We start from the raw sequence: 27,932 nt of genomic DNA on the forward strand, positions 1-27,932 counted from the left end.
ACAATAACATAATAAAAACAAATTGTAATACTTAAACCATACATGTGACCAATTATGGGCTTATAGCCCCACCTGTATAGCCAAAAATCCCGAATATCTTTATTTTACAATGAATAACGAAAATTCGATAAATGTGAAGCAACGTTGCAATTACAAAATATACAAATTTTCTCCAAATTTTTCGGAATATTTGCTTTTTCCTAAAATCCCTTGACTTTTCTGCTGGCAGAGGGGTGTGGGGAGGTGGATAACTTATTTGCATATATGCTAAACTCCATAGTCCAGTCATTATGACTCATGAGCCTTCATAATTTAATGTTAAATTTCTCAAAACCTTATTAGGTTTGCCTCAAGTTATCGTTTAAGTACAATTTTAAATGTATGAAGCGGTAACAGTTGTCTTAGGTATTGAGCTTTCCTCTCCATATTGTTACAGCATGGGGATGGGGGGGGGGGTAGGCAGATTGAAGGAGGATATGTATTCAGTCAGTACTTGACATAATACTTTTATTATACTAAGGTTCCTTTGCATTCTGCTCCGTTGCAATTTTCCGCGGGAAAAGTATCCGGAATGATGTTAACCTCTGTCGTCACAACAATGTGACTTCCTTTAGGTGCCGGGAATGTCATCTGTTGAGAAGAAACAAAGGAATAATTAACCACTGGTCAGAGTTAATTAAAATAATTAACACGTCAATAATCTGCATAAAAACATCTATTCCGGAGGTTATAAGTTTGCCCAAGAATCATTTGGATAGCGTACCGTAAAATTTCATTTGAAAAAATGTGAAATCGTGTCCATTGTTTACAAGATACGTCATCGTAACATGAATATGCATACATATGCAAATTAGAATGCTCCGTTCTGCAGTGTATTAAACGTTACACATGGATACGTGTTTGAAAACATCATCATAAGACATTGTTTCTATATTATAACTCATACTCTGGGTTACGGTGTTCATCTAACTAATTCTGATTATAGATATAATCCTTCAGCTAGGGTAATTCAGCGAAATAAACTCAAATGGATCACCTTTGATTTCTATACCGACTCAGAAAACCCCTGGAAAACATTTTAGTCCGTGGGACTTTCCTTGTTAGCTTGTGAGACACAAACTTGCTGGAATGTTTTCTATCATTCAATATGCTATGAACCTCTTGGCTCATAAAATGCAGTGTTTGCACATCGGGTGCCTTATAAGATCCGCCCATGGATAAACGATTTAGAATTAATAGGTAACCAACTTAAGGATCGGAGCTCGACAAAGGAACAGTTCTACACGACTGGGGCGGAGCGGGAGGGAGAGCCACTGGTTTACCCTTAAGGTGACAGGTAATTGCGTTACCTGTGGTGAAATATTCCCATGGAAAAGTTGTCTCTGCGTGCACACTGCCCCCCCCCCTCAAGAAGAAAAATAGCCCCCCCCCTCCTCTCCCAGTAGCTACCTAAAACGACCAATGGAAAGTAATCAACATCGAAATATAGGATTAACTGTGCAGTGGAATACAAAAGCGAAGTGATTAGCTAACTATACAACGCAGATCTACAAACAACTAAAATCAATGTTAACCTTTGACCTATAAGTTTTAACTCACCTCAATGAAGAAACAGCTCCACCCACTTTTCGGTGTCTCGACGGTAGCTGTGTAATTGGCACCCTGTAAACAAAGCAAATCCGAATGACGTCATTGTAAATATCCATGAGTACAGTTCAAATCATTCCAAATGTGCATGTACTGAAAAGTAGTTGCTAAACGAGAATTTTACATTAGTAGAATAAAATACAAATACTCGTGCTATTATAATATTCAGATATTTAATTCCAGATTTGCATAAATTCATATATTCATACGATATTGTGTTTTTGTTTCTCGTTATATTTTTGACAGAGACTTCAGCTTGTTTTTCCCCTCTAACTTTATGGACAATTTTGCACTAAAAGATTTTTTTCATGAAGCAGCCCATTTTGCTTTGTCGCACAAGCAACCCTACTTCGACCCATCCCCCCCCCTTCCCCTCCTATACCCCTTACTCAATTTACAATCTTTCAGAATCCTATTCAGTACTCAATAGGTGTTTAATTGTGGGCTGGTGTGAGTAGGCTATATTTGTTGTACGAAATAACCCCGTCCGCCATCCCACCCCAACCCCACCTCTCATTGTCTAGACCCCCATTAATCGTTCAAATTATTTACATAGTCTCATGTTTGCATTTGCATATAAACTGCGATATAGAGTAATACTGTCAATCGCTGAGTATATGAACGAACGACCTTTCTTACCACTCGGCTCACACCGATATCGCGATACACCGTCACTTGTGGTTTCACATCTGTAGTGTTTGGAGTCCTGGCAACAATGACTCGAAAGTCACGTCTATATATATAATAGAATCGAAAAACAGATGGTAATGAAAGAATGAATTATGTTTTTATTAATTAAATTCATTTAAACAATTCACCAAATCCCAGATTGAATAATCCAACAGTTTCGCCAAATGAAACGTCGATAGTGTTTAGGTGTTTGTCTATTCCATCATTTCTTAATCTGAACAGATCAAGTTTGATGGCGCTCTTCATGTATTCTTTCTTGCTATAAGAACTAAGAACGATCACTCTTTATACGACCGTATTTTTCTCTTATCAATTGGTGACGTCACGTCAGTTTAAACCCGCAACAATGAATCTCATCACTGTACAAGAACAAATATAACTGTATTTGAGCTAGATTTGTAAGGATTCACTTGCATAAGACAAGACTGAAATCTTTCAGAGTTTAACTAAAGAGAAATCGTTGCAGACACTCCTCCCAAAATTGAAATCTCACTCTTTTGAATTCATAGTGTATTTTTTATGCATTTTGTATCAAGTTTCGAGACGTACTTTTGACAAACTGACGACGATTACGTCAGAGTAGGCCTAAGTGTTTGGGTCCTTAGAGGTCATCAAAGTAACCCTCGAATATGCTAGAAAATAGCAAACATGTCAAACTTCAACAAAAAGTTAACTGTTACGCATAATAACATTCTTTCTCATGGAGTTATATTATGAGAATAATTGGGAAGCTTTGAACATCCAGAAAAGTGTTTTTAATTGACAATTCTCAGCAACTGGTGATTCCCCCTTCAAGAATCATGATAAGATGTAGCGAATGACTCCAAAGTAAAATAAGAAAAACACTAATTTTGCTCCTTTCATTAGATCTAGAATAATTCAATCTAGCCGCCATATCATTGAATATCAAACCCAAAGTGCAGCTTTCTGCGTTTCGTTTTCCGTCTGCCACAAACCGCGATATAAATTATTACTGTCAATGGGCCGGCATATGAATGAATTTTCTTTCTTATCACTCGGCTCACACTGATATCGCGATACACCGTCACATCGTCACATTACTCGGTTTACGATTGTTATTGATCATCAAACCAGTAGACCACAAACGTCAGTTTCTTTTCTCTTTGGTTTTGCAAGGGAAAGTTAGCAAATAAATACTGCTTAAACATTCAATTCGAAACAGTAATCGACCAGACAATTTGTTATATTTAAGTTAAATATTGAAAATGGGACGGTTTAAAAAATGTTCAACTATTTCCTTCTCTTTCAAATGAAACAGTAAGAAATCAAAACAATAATGAATTGTATTGTTACTGATTGATTGTGTTTGGAAGTTCTCTAGAATTTCTAGAATTTACTATAAATAATGGAGAAGAAGAAAAAACTTTTAGTATCATTATCAGGGGCGTATCCAGGATTTTCCAATAGGGGGGGCGCCAGGCATGAATGATCGCCGTCCTGGGGGATGGGTCTAAGGGGAGGGGTGTACAATTTTTGCTTTCAAAGAAGGGTTGAAATGCAAAATGGTGTCATATGCATGGGCGGCGATCCGTACTTCCGAGTAAGGGGGGGGGGGGGGATATGACCTTGTTAACTATCTAAGCGTAGCGCCACCATGAGTTGGCGCGAAGCGTACAAGAACATTTTGGGATTAACAAACCCTGTAGATGGCCGAAAACGGCACTTCCCGAGGTTTCCAAGCGGCATATACCCAACTTTAAAATAGGGATGTCATGTCCGAAATATCTCATAATCAGGATCCAAAATACTTTTTTTTTTAATTTCGGGCGTTATTTTGGGAAAATTGCCCCTGTCAATCTTGTTTCAGGCGCAACGTTAGAATGTTCGAGAGCTCTGTTATATTATTCGATGAAGAAAATGGCCTCATGCAGGCTATTATAGGCCTATACACATGCAATACACAATTACACATAGTTACATTCCTAGGTACCGATTGCTAGGGCATCCAGGTGAAACGTGTATTAAGCATTTACCCTGGTTACATGAGATTCTCAGCTGTTCGAGGGAACATGTACGTGTGTAGGCCTACTATAGGGCCTATATGAATACTATGAGGGTGCATATATGTACTATATCAATACCGTGGGCGCAATAATACATTTTGTTGTTATAGGGCCAATGAAGCCTACAGTCAACTATTTTTGCTTTATAAAGACGCTTTATTTGAAAAGATCGCACTGCGTTTATGGTAGGCGAGAAATGAAGCTAAAAAAGAGCCGTACATTAACGAAGATGCATAAATGTAGGCATGAAAATATTCTTATCCCTGGCATTTGGTGGGGGGTGGTGATATGGTGCATTACATCCCCTCCACCCATTTTCATGGGGGGATATATCCCCCCTCCACCCAGGATCGCCGCCCATGGCCATATGTGATCCATTTTTCGACCTTAATAATAAGCAACATTTCCAGTAAATATGGACACAAAATGCACAATTTAGTATGGCTGGCATGTCATTTAGTGTTTATAGTGATAATACAAACACAATTACCATCTATGTTTCTAAAACTATTATGCCGCCGAACTTCGCCAGAACCTTTTTTTGGCAAACAAAAAATAAAGCATACGGGAGGGGGGGGGGGGGGTTGAGCGATCACTGACATCTCATATAAAGGTTGTCATCAATTTTTTTTTTTTTTTTTTTTGCTAAACTTTTTTTTTTTTTTGGTGACGGCCAATAGGGGGGGCGCGCGCCTGTTGCGCCCCCCCCCCTGGATACGCCCCTGATTATGTCAGTTTGTTCTTTACCTTGAATCTGTAAACGTGTTAGCTTTCCATGCAGTGATGTTGATGGGTTCAATGTCGCTATGAACAGTAATTCGTCCAATACCAGAACCCTGTTGAAACATTTGCAAGATGCAAATATTTGTGAATATAGATTACTTACAGGATACAATTGGCACGATAATGAGAGAAAAAGCAATTTGCCAGACTTACAAATAGAGCCTTTAACTTGTGTTAAATATCATATGTGTTATATCATATTGGATTGTAAATTACAAACGTTGCTTAAAAATGTCAAATGTAAACATTTTGAGCACATTCCATGATAATAAATCCTTTCTGCATTTTTAATTAACTAACATTATGTCATAAAACATATGTCATACGTCATATAAACTCACATAAGTGATAAGATTAAATTATCACCATTTATCTTGACTTAAACAGCACTTAAGTTATATTATAGCAAAAAAAGAAAAATGACATTATAATTACTAAAAAACTTACATCAGTTCTTCGCCATGTTAATTTTGGCAATGTCCCATTCTGTTAAAGGAATATAAGTTAATTTGTTATTAATTATTTTAAAGCTATATCGAAATTTCAATCAGCTCTTGGATAAATGAAATATTCGATAAAGCAACTTGTACCAACGTGTGACAAACAAACAATTTAAGTGTGAATATTTACATATAAAGTATGTAGTGGCGCTATTTCACAACTCTACAATCATTCCATCGTTCATATATTGTTAGCAATCTGGATGGTTGACCCTTGGTTTCTAGAGTAGTCAAGAGGTTTAGTTACTTCTTTACTGACATAAAAAAGGAAATTAGTCCAATCGTATAATACTTCACTCACCTCAAGAATTATATTGATGAAACCGACAGCCTCATCAACAAGTTCTCTGTAACGACCTATTAAAATATGATCTGTGTTAGGGTGCACCCTGAAAAAAAAATGATATTAAAACACAAAACATATTGACGAACTTATCATATTAAATACTCGAAGATATGGAAAAGTTTGTTGATGAAAAAATGAACAGGCAAACGATATAACTATTAAATATATCATCGGCGGAAAGTCAAGAAAGGAAAAATTTCATTTAATGAGTTAACCTTGAAAGATCTGTTGTTTTCCCCTCGCCCCCCCCCCTAAAACACCTACTGTTGAGCATTGGGATGCAAGTTGCATATACGCTTGCGTTTAGTCTTGTTCATATAGTGCCGAAAATCAAAGTTTTACAGTTTTACTAATACTCCGATTATTATTATTATTATTATTATATATATATATATATATATATATATATATATATATATATATATATATATATATATATACAGTTGAGTTTCTCGCATGTCTTAAAGGTATAATGGTCAATGAAACTCTTTAAGGTTTGTTACTCAAACCTACACATTGAGTATTTTAGAAGAACTGCAAGATTCACTCCAGTAAAATTTTGTAAGGAACTTTCTTGACTTTTCTTGACAATCTTTTGTGTTCATACTGTGGAGAAGTTGGGCCATCAAATTACAAACAACAATGTAATTTCGAATTGAACTTTTTAACACCTACCTTAAATAAGTCGGACCCATCATCTTATCATAGAAGTAATGGGCGTCGTCTGGTAGGAAGAATTCGTCACTTCCGGCAGTGACGATGAACTTGGGTAACTTGAGTTTGTCCAGGTAAGCTATAAACATGTGAATAATAGTAAGCAATCGAAAAACCAAAATAAGAAAATATATCACTGTAAATATTTATCGTCTAAATCTCTTTTGGTTTTGTATTAAAATTAGTGATGATTTTGTTCAAGTATATGGTCCATTGTCTACTGGAACAATTCAAACATTACAAATATAAAAGGAACACTGTAACAATAAGATTAGAAAAACGGCGAAAACGCATTTACGGACTAGGAAGGTATGCAATGAATTTTTGTATCTCAAAATTAATGAATATGAAATTCATTAGTAATGATTCATTGATAGTAGACGTAAGGGGCAAAATTGAGTTGACAGAAACCTAAATTCACTTTTAATTTATATATAAAAGGGAGCACATATTATATTGCGTGAACATGATTGATAAATATCTTACAAAATGGATCGACTATGTCAGTAAGGATCACATTGGCCGGATCGGTCAAATAATTGGTGACGTTGTGGTACCAGTAGTCTTTAAGAGCCCAAGACCAGCCGTTCATTGATCGATAATGATGTGCAAAATTCTAGGAGGACGACAGAAGCAGATTATATGAAACGTTATTAAAGTTATTCTTTAGTTATGACGTAAAAATATACAACTACATAGCTTAGGTTGAAATCTCTCCGGTTTATCTTAACATGATTCATACTATAGTAACTAAAGAATACTTTCTAACTAAAGAATAACCAAAGAATACTTTTCCTATTTATAAATGTTTAATGATTTATACTGGAAATAAAGAATTGAATTGAATTAACATCAAACTGTATACGACATAGATTATGTGTAGTGGCGTGTCTACAAACCCAGTACAACTGATTAATGTTTGGAGAAATGGAACTTACCGGTTGCATATTCAAGAAGTCCAGTACCAATGGCATGATACCTATGACCCTGTCATCTACAGCCGCCGTTAACCATGTTGCCCATCCTCTCTGAACGAGAAGAGATTTCCAAAGATATAAATAAGAAATCAAGCAAATGACGAGTTCCTAGCATAATTTCTCTCGGTATCAAGAACAATGTTCAACATAATACAAATATCAGTATTGTGAACCTGTTATGTTGATGCCACAAAAGATGTGTGATGTATTTAATGGTATGTTTAACAGTGATTACTTGAAGAGATTTTATGTGATTGGGTGTACAAAACGTTACGTCATTATGCCATAAGTAACGCATACTTTTTAAAGAAGTACATAATGACTGTGAAAATGGTCCTTGCAAATTTGTGTTTGTTTATCAGAGGCGTCGGGAGCGAAGGCGGGCAGCGGTGAAAGTCATTTTTTTTTCATTTTTCTTTATGCCTATACTTTGACCTCACCTCCTCGCTCGCATTTGAATTATTTTTTTTACGAAACGAGGAACGTATTATTGTAGGCACATTGTACATTGTAAGGGAGTGACAAGTGATTTATTTACGTGTCGCTAGCTATATAATCTCGTTTACTTACCTTCGAAGCACCACAGACGAAGAAACGTTGGATTCTTTGATCCGCAAAATCAGTTATTGTGTCCATCGCTCGAACCACAGACTAGGAATCAAGGCAGAAAATACAAAATAACTAACTATGAGAACAGACTCACTACGAAAAGGATCAAACTGAGTACTATACGTCATACATATAGAATCAAGTGAAGAATAAGGGGAATGCCACCTCCCCCACCCTATCCGCATCCATACACGCACCCCCCCCTAAATAAACTTCGTCATATACTCAGAATACCTACGGACTTTGTTATTAGCAACCTTATTATATATACCCCTCAGGCTCCTATATAGTCCCCTTCCTTAACCCGAATAATCTGGGTATCCTCGCAATCATATCATGTTTGAGTACTGGTAGTCAGTGTGATTAGGTCAATATGAATTAAATAATTAAAACAACGCTTACCTTGACCATTGGTAAGACAAGAATAGCCTCTGGATCATCCCTATGGCCTTCCATGAAATATTTGAAGGTATAAGCTATCAAATCGTCGCTCCTGCGGTATTTATTTTCTGGATCTTCCTGTCAGAGAAAACGTATAATATCACAACATGTCAAAATAATTACGTACACAAATCTATAAGAACACATATCTCTCAGAACATCATGATCATATTGTTTGAGTCGTTGTACTTCATCAGCTTCTGTGATCCTTCTTACACGCAAGTTCTTTTCCTATGTTCGCAAACTTGGGCAACATTTGGCATGCAGCGTCTGTACAACTCATTTGTGAACTTGAGGTTGAATGTGTATTTCACTAGCTCTTGTACACCTAAACCCAGAGGATGACAGGAGTTTCTTACAAAATGAAAGAACAACATTGATTAATCCTCGACACCAGCACCTTTCACTTTCCCCTCCCCCTACCCTCCACCCCTCAAAAATAAGACCCCGGGATAACTAATACACATTGTAGTATAAGGAAGTAAAACAAACTACAATAGGTGTTAGTGACTATTTAAAATACCACTGAAAGGGAACTGATACTTACGAAAAACTTGATTGGTCCGTTTGGATTCTGCCTCTGCATTGCGCAAACTCTATTCGGCAAATGAGAAGTTAGCATGCACGATAAAGAATATACCAAAAACGCCAATGGGTTACTCTATATATAAATAAATGTTTTGAATTATACACGTCAAGATATGTTGCAGTGGAGTACACAAGATTTTATAGGTTGAGGGACGGTTAAAATTCCCCCAGACTGATTAAGGTTACATTATGAACACCTGTGGAAGGTCCAGAGGATTAAGTAAAATGCAAAAAAGGAGTTTTGCGGACCTGGGCTCGTTGCATGACTCCGATGTAGAGCGATCTGGGTTCTTTCTCCCACCCACCAAAGAAACAAGTTTAGACGTCAAATGATGCACTCTGAGACATATGTAAGTAGCTCAAAACACAAGGTTGTGCTAATACCCTTATTCTTGTGTGTGAGGATGAAAGTGGGGCGAACATCTGTAGTGCGCGTCTAATTCTTCGCCGGCTGAACGGAAACATCGGCCGACTAACATTGCCCCACCCCCTTCTTGCACATGCCACTGCAATTATGCATACCACACTGCCTTGGGATGTTTCTGCATGTATTTAGACGGTTGTGATGGATGCGAAATATGTTTGTATATATTTGGTTTATTGTGAGATCAAGAGTATGTCAAGAGTTTTGTATTTGGGCAGTTGTGAGGTCAAGGTCTTGGATGGATAAACGGTTTGTAAAACGGATTAAGTTGCCGATGCGCCTGTAGTTCATTTAACCCATCAACAGCCCTCTTCAGGTTGCATTCGGCATAATTGAAAAGCTGTTCCAGGGAACTCAATTATCCGTAATTTCGCTCTCATATATCTATAAGATATGCCCATTAAGAAACTTATATGCAAAATAAATGTATTCCTTTTTAATGGAAACCCAATTTCCTTAGATATACCCTTAAATTTATGCGTAACTATTTTATAACAAAATATCCATTGGCGATGCAGAACGTAACACAAGATTGTCGGATTAAATACAGTGGTCTAGATATTACTTTCCTACATTTTCTTTTTATTCCAGGCCCTATTTCGCCCCTGCACCAGCTGGTTGCTTCAATACGTTGTTAAAGCATCCATCTGACAGTTTCTCATCAAACAACAATTATATTAGGTTAATACTTACATGCCAATTCTTGACGACAATGATGCAACCAAACGGAATTCCGGGTCTTGAAGGGGATTTCTTGGACTGTAAAATAATAATACAATAGAAGGTATACATAACGACCAAACCTTGGTATGGTAGCATAAGTTAAACCTATATTGAAATGTAAATATGGCACATATCACCATTACAAAATCATAGAAAGAGTTCTCTCAATAAAATAAGTTGATAAATTATATGCATGTCGACATGTAGAAATGTCGACATGTAGAAATGTCGACATGTCGACATATAGACATTAAACTTATCTGGATCGTGATTACATTTGGCCCATTTTGCACACCTTAAAATCGGCAAGAAAATCAATAGAGATTAAAAATCGGATGGAACTATTCCCTTTCCTCTTTCCCATCCTCAATATAGCCATTATTGTTTTTTTTCAGTGGAAACATTGTCTCAGCGTATTATTTTATAACTTCACATTCTCCTGTTACCAACCAGACATACATTCGTTGCACCATGTTTTGGACTTCTCAAAAGCTTTTCATAAAAAGCAAAAGATATTTTCTTATGTTACTACGTCATTGAAGATATTGATGTCTTTAATTTCTTGTTTTTAATATTTGTGTTTAACTAACTAGAAAATGTGATGTAAAACAAACAGGGACCTGTGAACATTGACATTTATCTTGCTTGAGATGAGTAGCTCTTATTTGTTGACAATTTATAACAGTGTTTATAAAGCAATTATCAGTTCAAGTGGAAGATAAAACAATACGCAGGGTACAAAGATGAATTGTATTTTTTCCATCGGACGGCGGTAGGAAATGTGATGTTTTCTCAACAATTGATATATCTCTATAGCGGATCAGTCGTTTGGTAGTTTGGTTTTCGTGCCCAGGTTCTTTCCTGGGTGACTTTTGCTTAAAAAGTATCTCTATAGCAACATGAGTCAGCTTAATTTTAAGCATTTATTAGATGAAAAGAGACTTTTCTTACACGCTTGAATGCAACATGTTTTAATCTTTTGAAATTACATTCGTATAAAACAGAAATTAAGTAACATGTTTTGAAAACGTGTCAGTAAATGTACGCACCTTTAGTGGCTAGCAAGAAAACAGATCGTTTCACAAGGTGACTTTCTCAGACTTACTAGATATATTAATGAATATATCAATAGACGCAGTCATTACTTTAGATTACGCTGATACACTGTCAATTGAAATTGTAAAAGCACTATTGCTACCTTAATTTCAGTATCTTATGATTATCATCGAACATTATATTTATGGATTAATATCGTTTGTCGATAATATCTATAAAAGCGGCTGGTTGCTTTCTGTATTTTGTATCCTTGTTTCATTGTTTGTTTACTTGTTTACTTGTATGTTTCTAATTCCATAACGTCTCTCGCCCATGTGTACAGACTCTCGGTATTATTTCATTGTTATGTACTTGATGTTCAAATATGTTACTAAGACATCGAAAAGTTTCTTTCTTATTAAACACAAACATCAACACTTAGCACAGAGGCAAGAATACTTTTACTTAAAGTTCGTACAAGATACGCCTAACTTAGTTTGCATAATTTGATTTGGAGCGAAGTCGTAAATTATTATGGATGTTGTGTGCACCTACTTGAATCAAAAGAAAGATTCCTTCTACCTATATAGGGATCAATAATCTCTTTATTCCTGGGAGGTGGCTCATGGATACGATTTTGAAGCGCCAAGACTTAGCTAAACAATATACAGTCAATACAAATTACGTATTAGTCATACTAAGATATGAATATTCATGACTTACGCATCGCTATTGTAATCTCCTGTGACGTAAAGACATCCGACATCTGTGTAAGTGATTTCGTCAGGTATAATAACAGTCATATAATGCCACCATTTGGTATGAGTCACTTTAGTACCTGAAACAACAAAACAAAGAACAAAAGATTATGGCAATTTAAATATTACTGTATTAATATAGTGCACTGTCATTCAACTTTGGAAGTTATATAACTGGTAAACTTAGATAAGAGATATGCCTGTATATAAAGAATACTGTATTCTGATTATCATAAAATACTTACGGAAAATCGAAATACTATGTGAATTTACCTCATAAAATGCCTCCTCTTCCAACAAAATAGATACAGGGAATGATCATGTCAGGCCCATTCTTCTAACGCCCATCTTAGCATGAATTTATGAATACTTTGAAATGGGGCGGCACCACTTTTAACCACGGACCCAACCTGGATCTCGATGAACATTCGTATTGCCAATCAAACAAAAATTTGTAAAATGTCTGTTGCATAAAAGAAAATTATCTGCAAGTTCTCTTAATGTGAACATGAACTCTTGTACGCACAAGGAGGGACGGAATTTTCTTATGGGCGGATGGGTGGGGTGGGGTGGGGTGGGGATTGGACGTGTTCTTATTTCATTGGTGATGTTTTCTTTAATTGACATTTCGGTGACCGACAATGTGGACGATATTTAACTCTATATAAGTATAAACTCCATGTCAATGTCCTCTTCTTAATATTCTATAGATAGGGTTGTTTCCATACAAACCTTTTGCATAACATTAACTCTTCCTTGCCCTAAGCATTGTATCATAGGAGGAGCTATTTGATATCATTATGACTGAAATTCTTACAAAGCTCTCCTTATATACTGCTGTTATTGATTTATCCTTGAAATATTTATGTATCTTGTCAATGTCTTCTTAACTTTTTATTTTAAAAATATGCAGCTTGCTTGTAGCAATGTTATTTTCATCAGTAGATAATGTTATACATTATATAGGAAAACAAAAAAACTTCTGTCAGCTCAATGGTCATGATGATATCTAACATTTACTGTTGCCAGAAGAGTTAATAAAAATTTCCCTAAAATTGAGAGATTTATAGTTCTAGGATACATAACGTTGTTTATAATGTGGTTTTGACAAAAAACAAAAGTGATAGAAAGTGCATGTCGTTTATGATGAAGTACATGCACATACTTATACGTTAAATTACTGAATGACAATTTAAGCGAACACAGAATTAATACTCACTTGACAGCCATGTTTGTGACGTCATATTCAGGACAAATATAGTATACGAGTCATCTCTCCCTCGTGTGGTGTATTCAGGTAAGATCCTATAAGAGTAACTAGAATCTTGTTTCTGTATGTACTTCTCCAGCTCAGAGAATTTAAGAAGTGAATTTTCGTTCGATATTTCATCCTGGGTGCTGCGATGTATTATAATTCCCATCAACACAGAAAGAACCAGAGCAAAGCATAACAAGAACACTGTCCAAACCACAGTGCTGCCCATTTTAATGCCGCTTAATTATGGCGTTTTGTATAAAAGAATATTATAATTTGACAAATAACGTCGTTACACACCGCTAGAATGAATTGTTAGTCAATGCTCTCTGATACCAACGTGTTAGCCCCCTGTATAATTTTTTTAATTAAAGTACTCGGTAAGAAAATTAAAGAGACCATATTGATAATTAACAAAGTCAAACAATCCAACTACGATTCCGCTATTGTCTCTTACTGATTATTATGCCATTAATCACGATAACTTCCAAACAATAAGGTTAAGTTCCAAAGATTAAAATTAATTGACTTTTAATCTGTTGAGGTTCAACTAGCAATGGCATGTGGTCGTACAGATGATAAGATAATCTATTAACAGTTTACTCTCTGAGTTTCTGGCGACGGTAAGGTTTGATCCCAAAACGAGTTTTATCAGAATAATAAAAGAAAACAAGACAGAATAATTCATAAGAAATAAAAGTTCCGACCGGATCTCACAGAAGACTTTCTATATATCATGCCCTTTCGTTTGCTGGCCTGAAATAATGACGAATCACGCAATGCACTCTACTACATCACGCTCTCCACGCCAATAATTTTGAACTTGAAGAAGAGATCCGTATATATGATGTAACAAATCTGCTTTGCTGTAGTAAAATCAATCTGCTGTCTTCTCCGTAATATCGAGTTCTTGAGCAAAAGCAGACGTGATATCACCGAACCACTACTTTGATTATTTCTCTTCAGTATATGTATATATTTATTATATTCAAACGGGGAAAACATTCTATAAGCATTGCGCTTCTTTTTGTCTCCTTCTTCATGAACTTGTATGTTAAAATATTGTATATCAATTATCATGATGAATGTTTTCTTTTCCTTTCTTTCTTTGTACCTGTCTCTCTAGATTGTATTGTATATCAAACTATTCGTTTATACTTTGTTGAACATTCATGTACTGAACACAATTGCTGGAAATAAATTCTTGTCATTGTTATTGTCATTGTCCTTGTCATTGTTTATTTCTCGTTGACGTGGATGGTGCCTTACAAACATTATCACCAAAGTTGGAAGTTACTTTAAAATTGGTCAAACTTAGGTTACTGAATATTGTATCTACAATGCCATACCCAATACGGGATAATATGATATTTGGTACTTTGACATATTAATTTTGAAAATATAGGGCCTCACCCAACGGGAGTTTGTTATCCCCGATATTTCCCAAACTTGACGTATAGTTTTCCTCAACTTTACGGGGTAGAGTAATGCGATTTGTAGATAGTGGGTGTTTCGATTACAGTGTAAGTTTATGAACTAATCGACCATTAACTTTCATTTGTTGAAAACATCAGGTCTATGTCTTCCTGTATCAATCCCAATCGTATTGTTGAGCTATCGAAACAGCAATGTAAAAGTATCCTCCAATAGGCATGAGTCTATAAGTATTATCCTAGCTGTTGTTAGCAACAATCATGCAGAAGTTAATTGTAAGTTCGTATCCTATTTCTGGTGATAGCCTTCACCCTTTCAACCCAAGCAAGCAAGAATTGTACACATATGTAGATAAACAATTGTTTAATTTATGTATACACTTGTTAATTATTAATTAATAACTAATAACTCACTCAATTAATTGTTTACTCCATCTTCTGTTTTACTATATCCAATGATTATTTCGACCTATTCCTTGATATTGCAAGTTCATATTTTATGTGGATCGTTCGACTATTCTAAATCTCAAAATGAGCCTTCAGGTCTCCTGGCGGGGTAAACAGGTTTTGTCTTATGCACTTTATGTTTTGGTCAAAGAAAGCGTTTCCCTGTCTTGTTTAATACGACGTGTAGATGGGCATTCGTTAGGTTGATGTAGGAATTTCCTTCAGCTTTATGGTTGTATAGGGGATTAGCCAGTTCACATCTAAAGCCTCTATTGCTAGCGTTAGCAAAACAGCAGCATTTCAATCATTAACGTGGTTAGCATTTATCCTGTATTGTTCTTCGAAGTCATCAATAGCAGTTTGGCGTTAGCCTATTGTACATAGATCTTTCAAAGCCGTGAACCAACATTGTAGCGTAGCGTAATCGTTTCATTTATTCAATACTTGCTGCTAATTCATCAACTTCATTGTAGTTTAAGACTTTTATACATTTATATCTTCCAAAGAAAGCATTTCTCATTCCTTGTGTGTTGCGACTTACAAAGAAACAATGTGCTTATTGTATATTTAATATTCTCATCCATTGTGTTAACGTAAGGAAGGCTGTTTGAAACGTGATTTTGTTGAAAGTAGCGAAATGTATTGCAATGAAGGGAGGGGGGGGGTGGGTGCGAAGAGGGTCGGATTAATCGACCAGAAGCGTTCTAGGTAGCGTGCGCGAATCTTTGCTTTTGGTCTAACTTCACTCTTTGCGACCGGCATATGTGCAGCCACGATCTATTACGTGGCCTAATGACACCTTATCTCCTATTGTGAAATGTATGGATGCTTTCAAAGGACATCATTGTATTTTCTATAATAAATATTGTGTTGCGTTTTAATATTAGCGCCATCACATCAACTACTGTAATAGTTATATACAATACAGTTCAAATATAATTACTGTTTTACTAAGTAATAAAGAGGGTTTGCTCTATTGATACACTGAAAACATGGAGTAAGATGTTACTTGAAATCCTGCAGTATATCTTCTTTTACAATAGGTTGAACAGAAAAACAATGCAAGTGGTTGATGTTTACGGACAATTTCATGTCAAGTCATTTAATGTCATATTGTGTAGACGTGTACGACAGGTTTTCACATTGAAACTTATATGTGAAAATGGTCCATCGGGTAACACTTTCTATACGTTAGTATTATATATGTACACGACGGAAAGGTAATAAACTTGCGCAAGATTTATTTCTACTTCTGTAAGGTACGTCTGCGATTCCATTTACCTTTTATTTGCTTTCAACTGTCATTTTTCGAATTTTTCAACATCTAGATGTCTACAGATGCTAAACTGGGCCTATGAAAGAAAGGTTATGTCCCTAAATATACATTAACATGTAATATTATTCTTTTCTTTTCTCGTTTTCTCTTTCTCTCTCTCTCACTTTATCTGACAACCGCGTGATGCTGCACAAACCATCATGCCGACATTGCAATATCCTGTGAATATATCTAGCGTTGAAATAAAATGTCGAACAGAATTTCACATCATCATTAGCTGTATATACAAAAACTGTTAATATCGTTGACGTTAGGCTTGTATATGACATGACCAATCAATTAAACCATCTGTTTTACTTAAGTTTATACTTAATTACTTGTTTAACTGACAGAAACACTTTATTATTATAAAAATAAAGACTAATTAAAAACGATCAGTAAGATATATATGAGAGATCTGGTTTAGAGATTTTAAGTCTTTTTGATATCATTTGTCTCCTTTTTGTGTTTCACGATGAACTCTGATTTTACACAAGCGTTCCTTTGCACTCTTGTCCGAAACAATTACCAACTGGATAAGTATCTGGTACAATATGTGCCTCTGATGTAAAGACAATGTAGCTATTGTTAGGCGCTGGGAATGTCATCTGTAATGGGAGAAAGAGAGACCTAATTAGTATGTACATAAATTATATTGGAATGGGGCGTATATACAACCTGCTCGTGTGAGCCACATAAGGGTGACATGCCCCCCCCCCCTCCCCTCTGATTCCAGACTCTCCCCTCCCAACACTCACACACAAATGCATCCATTGAAAACACATGTAATCTGTATGTGTTAGTTGATTAAAACCAGAGACAAAGGTTATAAAATAATGCAAGAAATTACTTTTATAGAACCTTCCATAGAAATCCTAATATTGGCCACCAAAAAGATATTTGCTGAAAGTTGTTATCATGTCGTTAGACACATAACGAATATTTTTGTTATTCCGACTCTCTCCTATACTCAAATTGAATATCAAAGAGCTATATATATAGTGTTTCTGATGTTACATTCTTTATATGTAACAGGTAATATCTGTGGAATGAACTTACCTCTATAAAGAAACAACTCCAACCAGTCGTTGGTTTCTCAATCTTTGCAATGTAATCTGTACCCTATTATACAAAGAGAAAAGCAGCACCAATTTACCTATATTTTATTACAAGTTCTACATGACAACAAAATCACAAAGCGTTACATTGAATTTGTGTGTAACTATTTTAATCTATATACGCACCACTCGACCAACTCCAATGTCACTGTAAGTGGTTACTTGTGGCTTCACCTCAGTAGTATTCGGTGTCCTGGCTACGATGACGCGGAAATCTCGTCTGGAAGATGAATGATAGAGAAATGAATGTTTTGCCACAAGAAACTGAAGTGGCATACTGAAGGAAATTATAGTTATAGTTAACTTTGATGAATTACTATTTAGTTCTATTTAACGGGTCATATTTCAAAGTTATTTCATGTTGACTTTGTGAGTGATAACGACAGAATGACGTCATCTGTCAGATGTGTTTTTAATATGGTATATCGTTTTGTCGGCGTTCCCTCTTTTGGAGTAGCTTTGGGTGAGAGTTATACATAACTTAGTGGTTGTACTTTCATGGTATGCGTGTCCGGCCGCACACATTACACTGGAACCCATTCTAAGTTTGTTGAATGCGTTTATCACACTCAGAGTTTGAAAGCATCATGGAAGTCCAGTACTGATCAATGTCAACACCAGCAAAAACGCTACCACAAGTCTATGACAACTGGCAGGTTTGCTTATGAATATTACGATAATGAGAGAAACGTTATTCTATATGCGATAACATTTCCCTGACCCCTGATTGACCTCAGTCACGAATGCTGTTTTCCCTGACTCTACCCCCCACTCCCTCCTTATAGTCAGGGCTGTTATTGTAATTGCTCAGTAACATAAGTCACCGTTTTAGATTCGTTTAGTTTTCTTATTTATTTATCGCTCTTTTTTTCTCCTGACAAAGAAAACAGTAAACAATGAGTGATTCCTTGAAGAGACCACATCAATTACAGACCATCTGTTCCTGCCTATATCCCTCAAGGAGCTGGAACAATTGTCCTTGTTACATTCATGCATAGCCACAACAGCCGCATGTCACCATGCTGTTACTTAATTATGTTTAACTTTACAGTTTGTTATTATTAACATTATATAAATAGAAGGAAACTAACTTAAGACATAACTCATGTACTCTTTATACCAACCAAGTTGAACGAGAAACATTACATGAATAACATGAACAGGTGACATTATACCGGGAGTCTGTGTAGCTGTTGGCACTCCATGCTGTGATGTTGATTGGTTCTACATTAGTTGTTAGCACTATACTACCTATGGTGTTACCCTGTGATATTAAAGAAAGAAGGGTTATAGATTACGTGCACATTTCTAACCATGATGGAATTCATAACTACAACAGCACTGTAAAAGTCAGCAGTATTGTTATACGAAACATGCTGAAAAGATGAATAATGGTCACTTATGTTCAAATTTTAAGATGCATGTTAATGCCACCCTTAAAAGTATTTCCCTACATGAATTTACCCCATGCAGGGTATAGTTAGCCTACCGGCATATAATGGCTCAAAACAGGTGCGCTGCAGGGTCCGAATAAGGCTCCAAATGCGCCGCTTATTTCAAGACCTCGGGTTGGATCAATTAATGACACGGTAGCAATTTATGCCCCTGCCCTCGGGTCATTGTCTATGAAACAATGGCATGGTCTGAATTATCACAAAGGTAATTCTTTAAAAACTATTCATGGGCGACGGCGAAGGCAATACTGATGACGTAATGATCTATTAAATTATTATTAATAACAATAGAAATAACTTTTAGACTCGAGCTACAATGATCTATTAATGCTGTGGTTTGTCAAAGCTAAAGCACAGGCCAAACAGCATGATGAGACACGAAGAGAAAAGATACTGCTTACGCACCAGTTCACATGCACAACAAAATTGTTTCAGATATGGGTGCTTCTCTCCAGTTTTCTTCAACGATCATCTGATTTTACAAACAAATCTTAATAGAATTATTATTCGCATGTATTACCTCTGTTCGTCTCCAAGTTATCTTTGGAAATACTCCATTCTGTTAAACAGGAACGAAGATAAGAAAATTACACATCAGCTGCTGTACAACTTCATTCAAACTACTGTTGTATAAAATAGCAATTATGAAACAGAGGCTTATTTAACAAGAGTTACCGATGCAACAAATTGCCCCTCTTTTCTCCACCTCACATCGGTCACCCACGTGCTGCTCATGTTAAGAGTTTCTTGATATTATATTTTATTTGTTCCATGTCATGCATGCAATCACACTTTTCAGAACAATATATCTCAGTCATTTCTCATTTTGAATAATCATTAAACAATTAAAATTGTTTTCAGTCAATAAATGAGACCAACCTCCAGCACCATGTAGATGAATCCTTCTGTTTCGACTATCAACTTTCTGTACTTCCCGATCAAAATGTGATCTGTGTTTGGATGGATTCTGCAGACAGGGATAAGATATGAATACTGCTCTGAAATTTACTCAATTTCGTGCTCTTTTAAATCGGCAATAAACATAATAAAGAACCTTATATTTGAAGTTTTAGCTAGATAAACAATAGCTGTTATGATTAAATTCCTTAAATGGTGAATTATAGGACTGAGGAAAATTTGGGTTTGCTTTGTAGTCCATATATCTATTATCACAAAGACAATACAAACTGCAAGGAAGGACGGACGGTAGGAGGGATTGGAGAGAGAGAAAGGAAGGCAAGAAGACATATAGGGTACATGATGGGTAGGAAGGAGTATGTTCTTTTCACGGAAACCTACTATTACATATAGAGTGGAAAAGTTACATAATTCTTGCAATAAATATGTCTACCAAACGCAAACGATAAATCTAACAGATGGCACTTAATCAAATTAAATATATACACCGCAAAATGTTACCGTAGATATGTCGGTCCAGACATCTGGTCGTAAAAGTAATGGGCGTTGTCAGGCAAAAAGAATTCATCACTTCCAGCAGTTATGATATATTTTGGTAAAGTGAGTTTATGTCTGTAAGCTACAGATAAGAAGAGAATATCATCAAGTTTTATAATTTACTCCTCAATTAAGAACTTCTTCTTTGCTTCGTTATTTGCAAAATCAGTAAAAACGAACACCTCAAGAATCTAGCTTCTTTATTTCTTCGGATTTGTTAAAACTCTGTTTTAAAATTTGTTCATAAAGGGATCTGTCAGTCACCAAAAAGACGTAATTCAGTTATACCACCTTATCAGTGTTACGATATCACTTGAATCCTTTGCAATAAGTTTTAATGTATTTAATATCTACATGCTGCTGTGTCATATAAGGCATTATCATTAGAAGCAATCTGTCTGCCTTTATAAACGAATATATAAGAACCATGTTTGGTCAACGATGTTTGGTTTACAAATATGACCTTTCTTCATGTTTCATTCAAATTTATACTTGCTTGATTGAGCCATTTAAAACATTTATGACTGTCTTCAGAGAGTCATTATGATCTTACATGGATTACCTTAATTTACTAACAGACGTAAAAAAAAGTCAAAAATATTTTTGTGTTTATTTTTTCATGAGGGTTTCCCGGAAGTTGTGAGAGGTTGAATAGAGCAATAGATACTTACCAAATGGATCGACAATATCAGCCAGGACTTTGTTGATTGGGTTCGTCAGATAAGTTGTAATGTTGTGGTACCAGTAATCTTTAAGGGCCCAGGACCAGCCGTTCATGGAACGATAATGATGGGCAAAATTCTAACAGTGAAATGACAAAGCAAAGACAGGTATATGACGGGTAACAACCGGTAAAACAAAGCTTTCAGAAGGATGAAGATAATAGCTAAAGGAAATGGAATCTATACAATGTAATATAAGCTTGACTAAAGAGTTTCAAAATAGTCTTAAAAGTGCTCCAATAGGAGGGAAATTCATCACATCATATGATAAAGCAGAGAAATAAATATGTTTTCATTAATGTATGTAAATAGACAATGGAATACCGACTGCAAATTGTATTAAATAATTTTGAAGAAATGAAAGAAAATTGCTTTTGACGATGACCGGTATGTGAATCAGTGACATCAAGATTACATTCCTGTGCTCAGTCAACGTATCAATCCATCCCTTATAGTCTATGGTGATGTCTTTATAATGAGCAAAGGAATAGCAATATATGGAACACCACCAACCAACATTGAGCTGCATAGCTTATATGGCTGAGCACCTTTAATACCTACAGACCAGAAGCCGCAATCTTGAAGTAATTGTTCACCAATTTATACAAATATTTACCGCTTGCATATTGAGAGAGTCAAGGACCAATGGCATCAACCCAATGACTCTGTCATCTACGGCAGCAGTGAGCCACGCAGCCCAGCCTCTCTGAGGACCAAATGAGAAAGAAAATAAAACAACAACATCCTCAGAAAACAAAAGTGAACATTAGCATAATATATTACAGCATGCCTCGTCATATTTACTGTTTAACACTAATGTTAAGCATTCATGTACGTAACATGGGGTTTTATATGCAATTTTCACAATCACAAACTTATGGCAATAACTCCATGTAAAGTTAATTTAAGTGGTTGCTATGACATATCAACCACTAAATTATCTGGTTTTTACAGTCATCCTTTATCAGTTTTGTTCATTATGCGAAGGTTTTTCGATAAAAAATAGCTAGTCACATCAACAAACAGAATATCACTTACTTTTGAAGCACCGCAAAGCAAGAAACGTTGAATTCTGGAATCGACAAAGTTGGATACAGTGTCCATAGCACGAACAACGGACTGAAACAAAACAGATGAAACAAAATAGATGAAACAAAATAGATGAAACAAAACAGATGAAACAAAATAGATGAAACAAAATAGATGAAACAAAATAGATGAAACAAACTAGATGAAACAAAACAGATGAAACAAAACAGATGAAACAAAATAGATGAAACAAAATAGAGGAAACAAAATAGAAGAAGCAAAATAGATGAAACAAAACAGATGAAACAAAATAGAAGAAACAAAATAGATGAAACAAAACAGATGAAACAAAACAGATGAAACAAAATAGATGAAACAACATAGATGAAACAAAACAGATGAAACAAAATAGATGAAACAACATAGATGAAACAAAATAGAAAAACAAAATAGATGAAACAAAACAGATGAAACAAAATAGATGAAACAAAACAGATGAAACAAAACAGATGAAACATAATAGATGAAACAAAATAGATGAAACAAAATAGATGAAACAAAATAGATGAAACAAAATAGATGAAACAAAATAGATGAAACAAAATAGAAAAACAAAATAGATGAAACAAAACAGATGAAACAAAATAGATAAAACAAAACAGATGAAACAAAACAGATGAAACATAATAGATGAAACAAAATAGATGAAACAAAATAGATGAAACAAAATAGATGAAACAAAATAGATGAAACAAAATAGAAAAACAAAATAGATGAAACAAAACAGATGAAACAAAATAGATGAAACAAAACAGATGAAACAAAACAGATGAAACATAATAGATGAAACAAAATAGATGAAACAAAACAGATGAAACATAATAGATGAAACAAAATAGATGAAACAAAATAGATGAAACAAAATAGATGAAACAAAATAGATGAAACAAAATAGAAAAACAAAATAGATGAAACAAACTAGATGAAACAAAATAGATGAAACAAAACAGATGAAACAAAACAGATGAAACAAAATAGATGAAACAAAACAGATGAAACAAAACAGATGAAACATAATAGATGAAACAAAATAGATGAAACAAAATAGATGAAACAAAATAGATGAAACAAAATAGAAAAACAAAATAGATGAAACAAAACAGATGAAACAAAACAGATGAAACAAAACAGATGAAACAAAATAGATGAAACAAAATAGAAGAAACAACATAGATGACACAACATAGATGAAACAAAATAGATGAAACAAAATAGATGAAACAAAACAGATGAAACAAAATAGAAAAACAAAATAGATGAAACAAAATAGATGAAACAAAACAGATGAAACAAAACAGATGAAACAAAACAGATGAAACAAAATAGATGAAACAAAATAGATTAAAAAAATAGATGAAACATAATTTATGAAACAAACTATACGTTTATCCTTTGAACATTATTTGAGCAGTTTTGTGAGAAAATAGTATCTGACGTTACAATCTTACTTCATAAAGTTAATTTCATAGCAAATTAATATATCATTTGTCCTGTTGTTTTAGGTTTCTTGCACCATTTGTCTTACTCCGTCTCTGTCATTGGAATGTTGTTTACCTGGTTGTTGTCATTGTCGAAAGTTTTAGCGTGTACTATACGTAGATATGTATATGTCTGTGTGTATGTCTGTCTTTCTGTCTGTTTGTGTGCGTTGTTTCTCATACGCGCGCCAGTGTGTTTCTGATATTGTCCTTTCCTTTAGTCTACTGTCTTGAAATTCTTGTTTATATATAAAGGTTTATGCATTAGAGATATCCGGGTGATTTTATAAGTACTAGTAAAAACTGGCATACATGTAAAGGTTGCAACGTAGACCGGTTGTACATTGACTTTTTTTCTCGAAAATATTTATCTTTTTGGACAAGTTAATTAGGGTAATTCATCCTACCCTTAATCTTTATATTTTCCATGAAACTAATATATCAGCAAGTCATTACAGAAAGTAAACCAGTTGTGACCCTGACTGACTAATATTGTAAGTTACCTTGACCATGGGCATCAGCAATACGGCCTCTGGATTATCCTGATGTTCCTCTAGAAAATACTTAAAGGTGTAAGCTATCAAGTCGTCGCTCCTTCGGTAAACGTTCTCCGGATCATCCTAAAAAAAGGAGTTTAAGGGGTCGAAAAGAAAATCGAAAATGCTGACATAGTTTATATCTTAAGGCGAAAAAAACCCTTAGTATATCTTTCGGAATGAATCTTGTGGGGAGGCCGGTGCCCTCGTTACTGTACACTATAAAATGTCTTTCACAAATAAGCAATGCATCTTTGAATATCCCTTCCCTACCCCGTCACTACCCAATCCCCTTGCGGGGCCTTGCCCAGTTGTCATAGTGTCCTATCATGTTGCGCTCTCTTCAAATCGTCTACTCCGCGTTTCATTCATGATACACCGCTGATTTATTAAACTAAAAATGTTAATATTAAACAAACGTGTCTTTCAAAGCAATATATTTTGTGACTTGGACGCGACCCATAAAGCACCGGTAATATCGGAATCGGTTTGGTATCTGAGAGGAAAATCCCAATCTAAATTACTATAGTGACTCTGTGTACCAATCTGGCATTTGCTTGGTTATAATAAACATCATAGATGAATATATCCATTATAAATACTCACACGATATGATCCGTTACTGAATTGTAAGCAAACGTTATAAATTCTAAACATTTGCCTTCATGTACGAACAGTATGAGACGGTTAATTATTACTAATATCACCAGAATGTAGGCTGCTTAAAACGACAACGTTTTACGCCAAGATTGGCACGCAAGCATGGTCCCAATAAAAATCTTTAACCAATAGTTTATCAAACGTTGGATGCGAATAGACGACATTCATTTCAAGTCCATGCATTTTACTTTAAAACGGACCGTGAACAAATTCGTTCATATTTAAATATTTAAAATTTTTCCATGATAATCAAAATTCGTTTTGCTTAAAGCAAACAGAATCTACTTACGAAGAACTTGATTGGTCCGTTAGGATTTTGTCTTTGCATTGCGCAAACTCTGTGTGGACGAAAAAATGTTACAATTGTTTTATTGTTTTTATTTATGATTCATTTATTTTGCAATGTGCTCTAGTTATATCCTTGTTTAAACATTCGATCCTTTTCTAACGGATATGAAATATTTCATTCATCTAATCTCATTCACTTCCTTGCACAATCGTCATCTCATCAATATGAAAATTGATTAATTTTGAACTATTATCTTTGAAACTCCCTTCCCTTCCAAACCCATTGCTTCGTCCCATTTAACCAACCTTACCTTCACAATTTGACTAAAATAAGAAACACTGCCTCCCGAAGAAAGAAAAGCAGTCATTATCTCATTACCATTTACATATTTTATAGAGAAGACAATTCCATACGTGCATATGTTCATAAGCAATCTAAGTGGTTGGTTTTATTAAACCGTTCAGTAAAATTCTATCAGCAAATATATGGGTTCAAACTTTTCACTTCATAAATAAAAAGATTAATTTCTTACAATCCTGTCCGTTTTGATAATTCTATAACCAATCGAAACTCGGGGTCACGAAGTGGATTTCTTGGCCTGTAGAAGAAAACAGATTAGGACATTTTTATGGTGATTGTATACAGTATTTATTCAATAGGCTTATGATTATAGAATACAGTAATCTTCATTGTGCTTGTGGTACTGAGTTCATGGTTGATCTAGTTTGGCTTGGGTAATCTGCATGCATAGTTCCTTATACATGTGGTTGGATCCCATATTTTACTTGATATTGATTATTGCATCATATGTATTTGGTACAGTTAGGCTTTACGCGCGATTGGAAACAATATATATCCATGCAAGCCCAATACATTCATGCGCAAATGATGGTTTCATGTAAGTTCTTTATCACATCATATGGATTGGGTAAACTTAGTCCTTACGTATATTTGCTACAAAAGTTCAAATCCATGTATTATATTCCATTATACTAATAAGGAAATGTATCTCATGCGACGCTTACATACGTGGGTCGCGTTTAACTTCAAGTACCTTAATTAAGTACGTTTATTGGTGTTCTGACCTTAACCCCGGTGCCGCAAACTTTACCCTCTTCTAAAAAGAAATCCGTATTTTACTTTCCAAGTTTGAGGGAGGGGGGGGGGGGTTGGTCACACTTTGAAAAAAATCCAAGGACTTACTCATCGTCATTTGTATCCCCTGTGACGTAAAGACATCCAACATCTGTGTATTTGATATCGTCAGGTATTATAACAGTCAAATAATGCCACCATATAGTGTGCGTCACCGTAGAAGCTAGAGAGACAAATGTGTAGAAACGGTTATAAACCAGCCGATGCTCATAGCTGGTACATCAACTACAGGTCATGTCCCACAACCGTGCATTGGTAATTACTACTTTGTGTTCGTAACACGGTGACATGTGTTACAGGTGGCACTGTAACAAATGCTAAGCTGTTTACTTGTTCACATGTAAGACAAAGAACTGCGAGACTGGACAAGGAGTCTATGAAGATGAGAATGCCTAAAAGATGAAGTAAAGGAGGTACGGTACCGATTGATTCCAGTTCACACCTCTCTTTAAATTACGCCAATTCGTCATTCCGAGAACGAATAAAGGCCAAGTTCGGGTATACCCATAGGCCTACTTATAGCATAAAACGACTAGATACGACTTCATTTTAGAATCTCGTATTAATGAACTCGCACTTAATGGTTGGTACAGCGACTATACTGTTCATGTCCCACAACCGTGCATCAGTAGTTACTACTTTGTGTTTGTAACACGGTAACACAACTTGAATGTGCAAAGAACCTTCAGTTGCATCGTAATGTTGTTTTAACGATTTGTGCAAAACCGTATAACAGCAAACAATTGACATATTGATTTAACTAATTCTACGCGATTTACATCAAACTACATTTTTTTAGGCTTCAAAATGAACTATGTTTAGACTATACTCACTTGACAGCCATGTTTGTGACGTCATATTCAGGACAAATATAGTATATGAGTCATCTCTCCCTCGTGTGGTATATTCAGGTAAGATCCTGTAAGAGTAACTAGAATCTTGTTTCTGAATGTACTTCTCCAGCTCAGAGAGATTTACTTCTGTGCTTTCCTCATCTTGTTGGGTGCTACGATGAATGACAACTCCCAATAGAGCCGAAAGGGCCAGCGCCACCAGAAGCAAACATATTGTCAATATCGTTGAATTCTTCATTTTGGACTTGCTCAAATTGGCTCAAAAGAAAGAAGTTTTAAATATTTGTCTCAGTTTATAATTGTCGTTATATATCTTCAACTACGTTATTCCGCTAGGATTGTCCGCCCTGGTCAACTGTAAGATCAGAGATATCTCATAAACACATCCCTGGTAAGACCCTCTGTTAATCAAG

At 35.3% G+C, this 27,932-nt stretch overlaps 1 protein-coding gene across 3 annotated transcripts; it reads right to left on the bottom strand.

Annotated features, from left to right (window-relative positions):
• Window positions 1–444: 444 nt before the first annotated feature.
• LOC139960205 (autocrine proliferation repressor protein A-like) lies at window positions 445–27,916 on the bottom strand. Of its 3 annotated transcripts, none has more exons than XM_071958392.1 (15): window positions 27,499–27,818; window positions 12,225–12,339; window positions 10,437–10,502; window positions 9,279–9,327; window positions 8,693–8,809; window positions 8,252–8,332; window positions 7,643–7,732; window positions 7,191–7,320; window positions 6,666–6,783; window positions 5,946–6,033; window positions 5,592–5,630; window positions 5,109–5,197; window positions 2,287–2,380; window positions 1,600–1,662; window positions 445–630 (listed from the first exon to the last, which is right to left on the bottom strand). In XM_071958392.1, exons 1-15 carry the CDS (start codon window positions 27,755–27,757, stop codon window positions 511–513), a joined length of 1,518 nt encoding a protein of 505 aa, XP_071814493.1. In that variant the 5' UTR covers window positions 27,758–27,818; the 3' UTR covers window positions 445–510. The 3 variants fall into 3 exon arrangements, with proteins under 3 accessions (XP_071814493.1, XP_071814492.1, XP_071814494.1); XM_071958391.1 differs by lacking the exon at window positions 27,499–27,818 and adding an exon at window positions 13,479–13,880; XM_071958393.1 differs by lacking the exons at window positions 445–630; window positions 1,600–1,662; window positions 2,287–2,380; ... (9 more) ...; window positions 10,437–10,502; window positions 12,225–12,339 and adding exons at window positions 16,399–17,317; window positions 17,769–17,831; window positions 17,954–18,047; ... (9 more) ...; window positions 26,043–26,108; window positions 26,714–26,828 and having other exon boundaries at window positions 27,499–27,916.
• Window positions 27,917–27,932: the final 16 nt, after the last annotated feature.

Source organism: Apostichopus japonicus, chromosome 19 (genome assembly GCF_037975245.1).
Source record: "Apostichopus japonicus isolate 1M-3 chromosome 19, ASM3797524v1, whole genome shotgun sequence".
NCBI lineage: Eukaryota > Metazoa > Echinodermata > Holothuroidea > Aspidochirotida > Stichopodidae > Apostichopus > Apostichopus japonicus.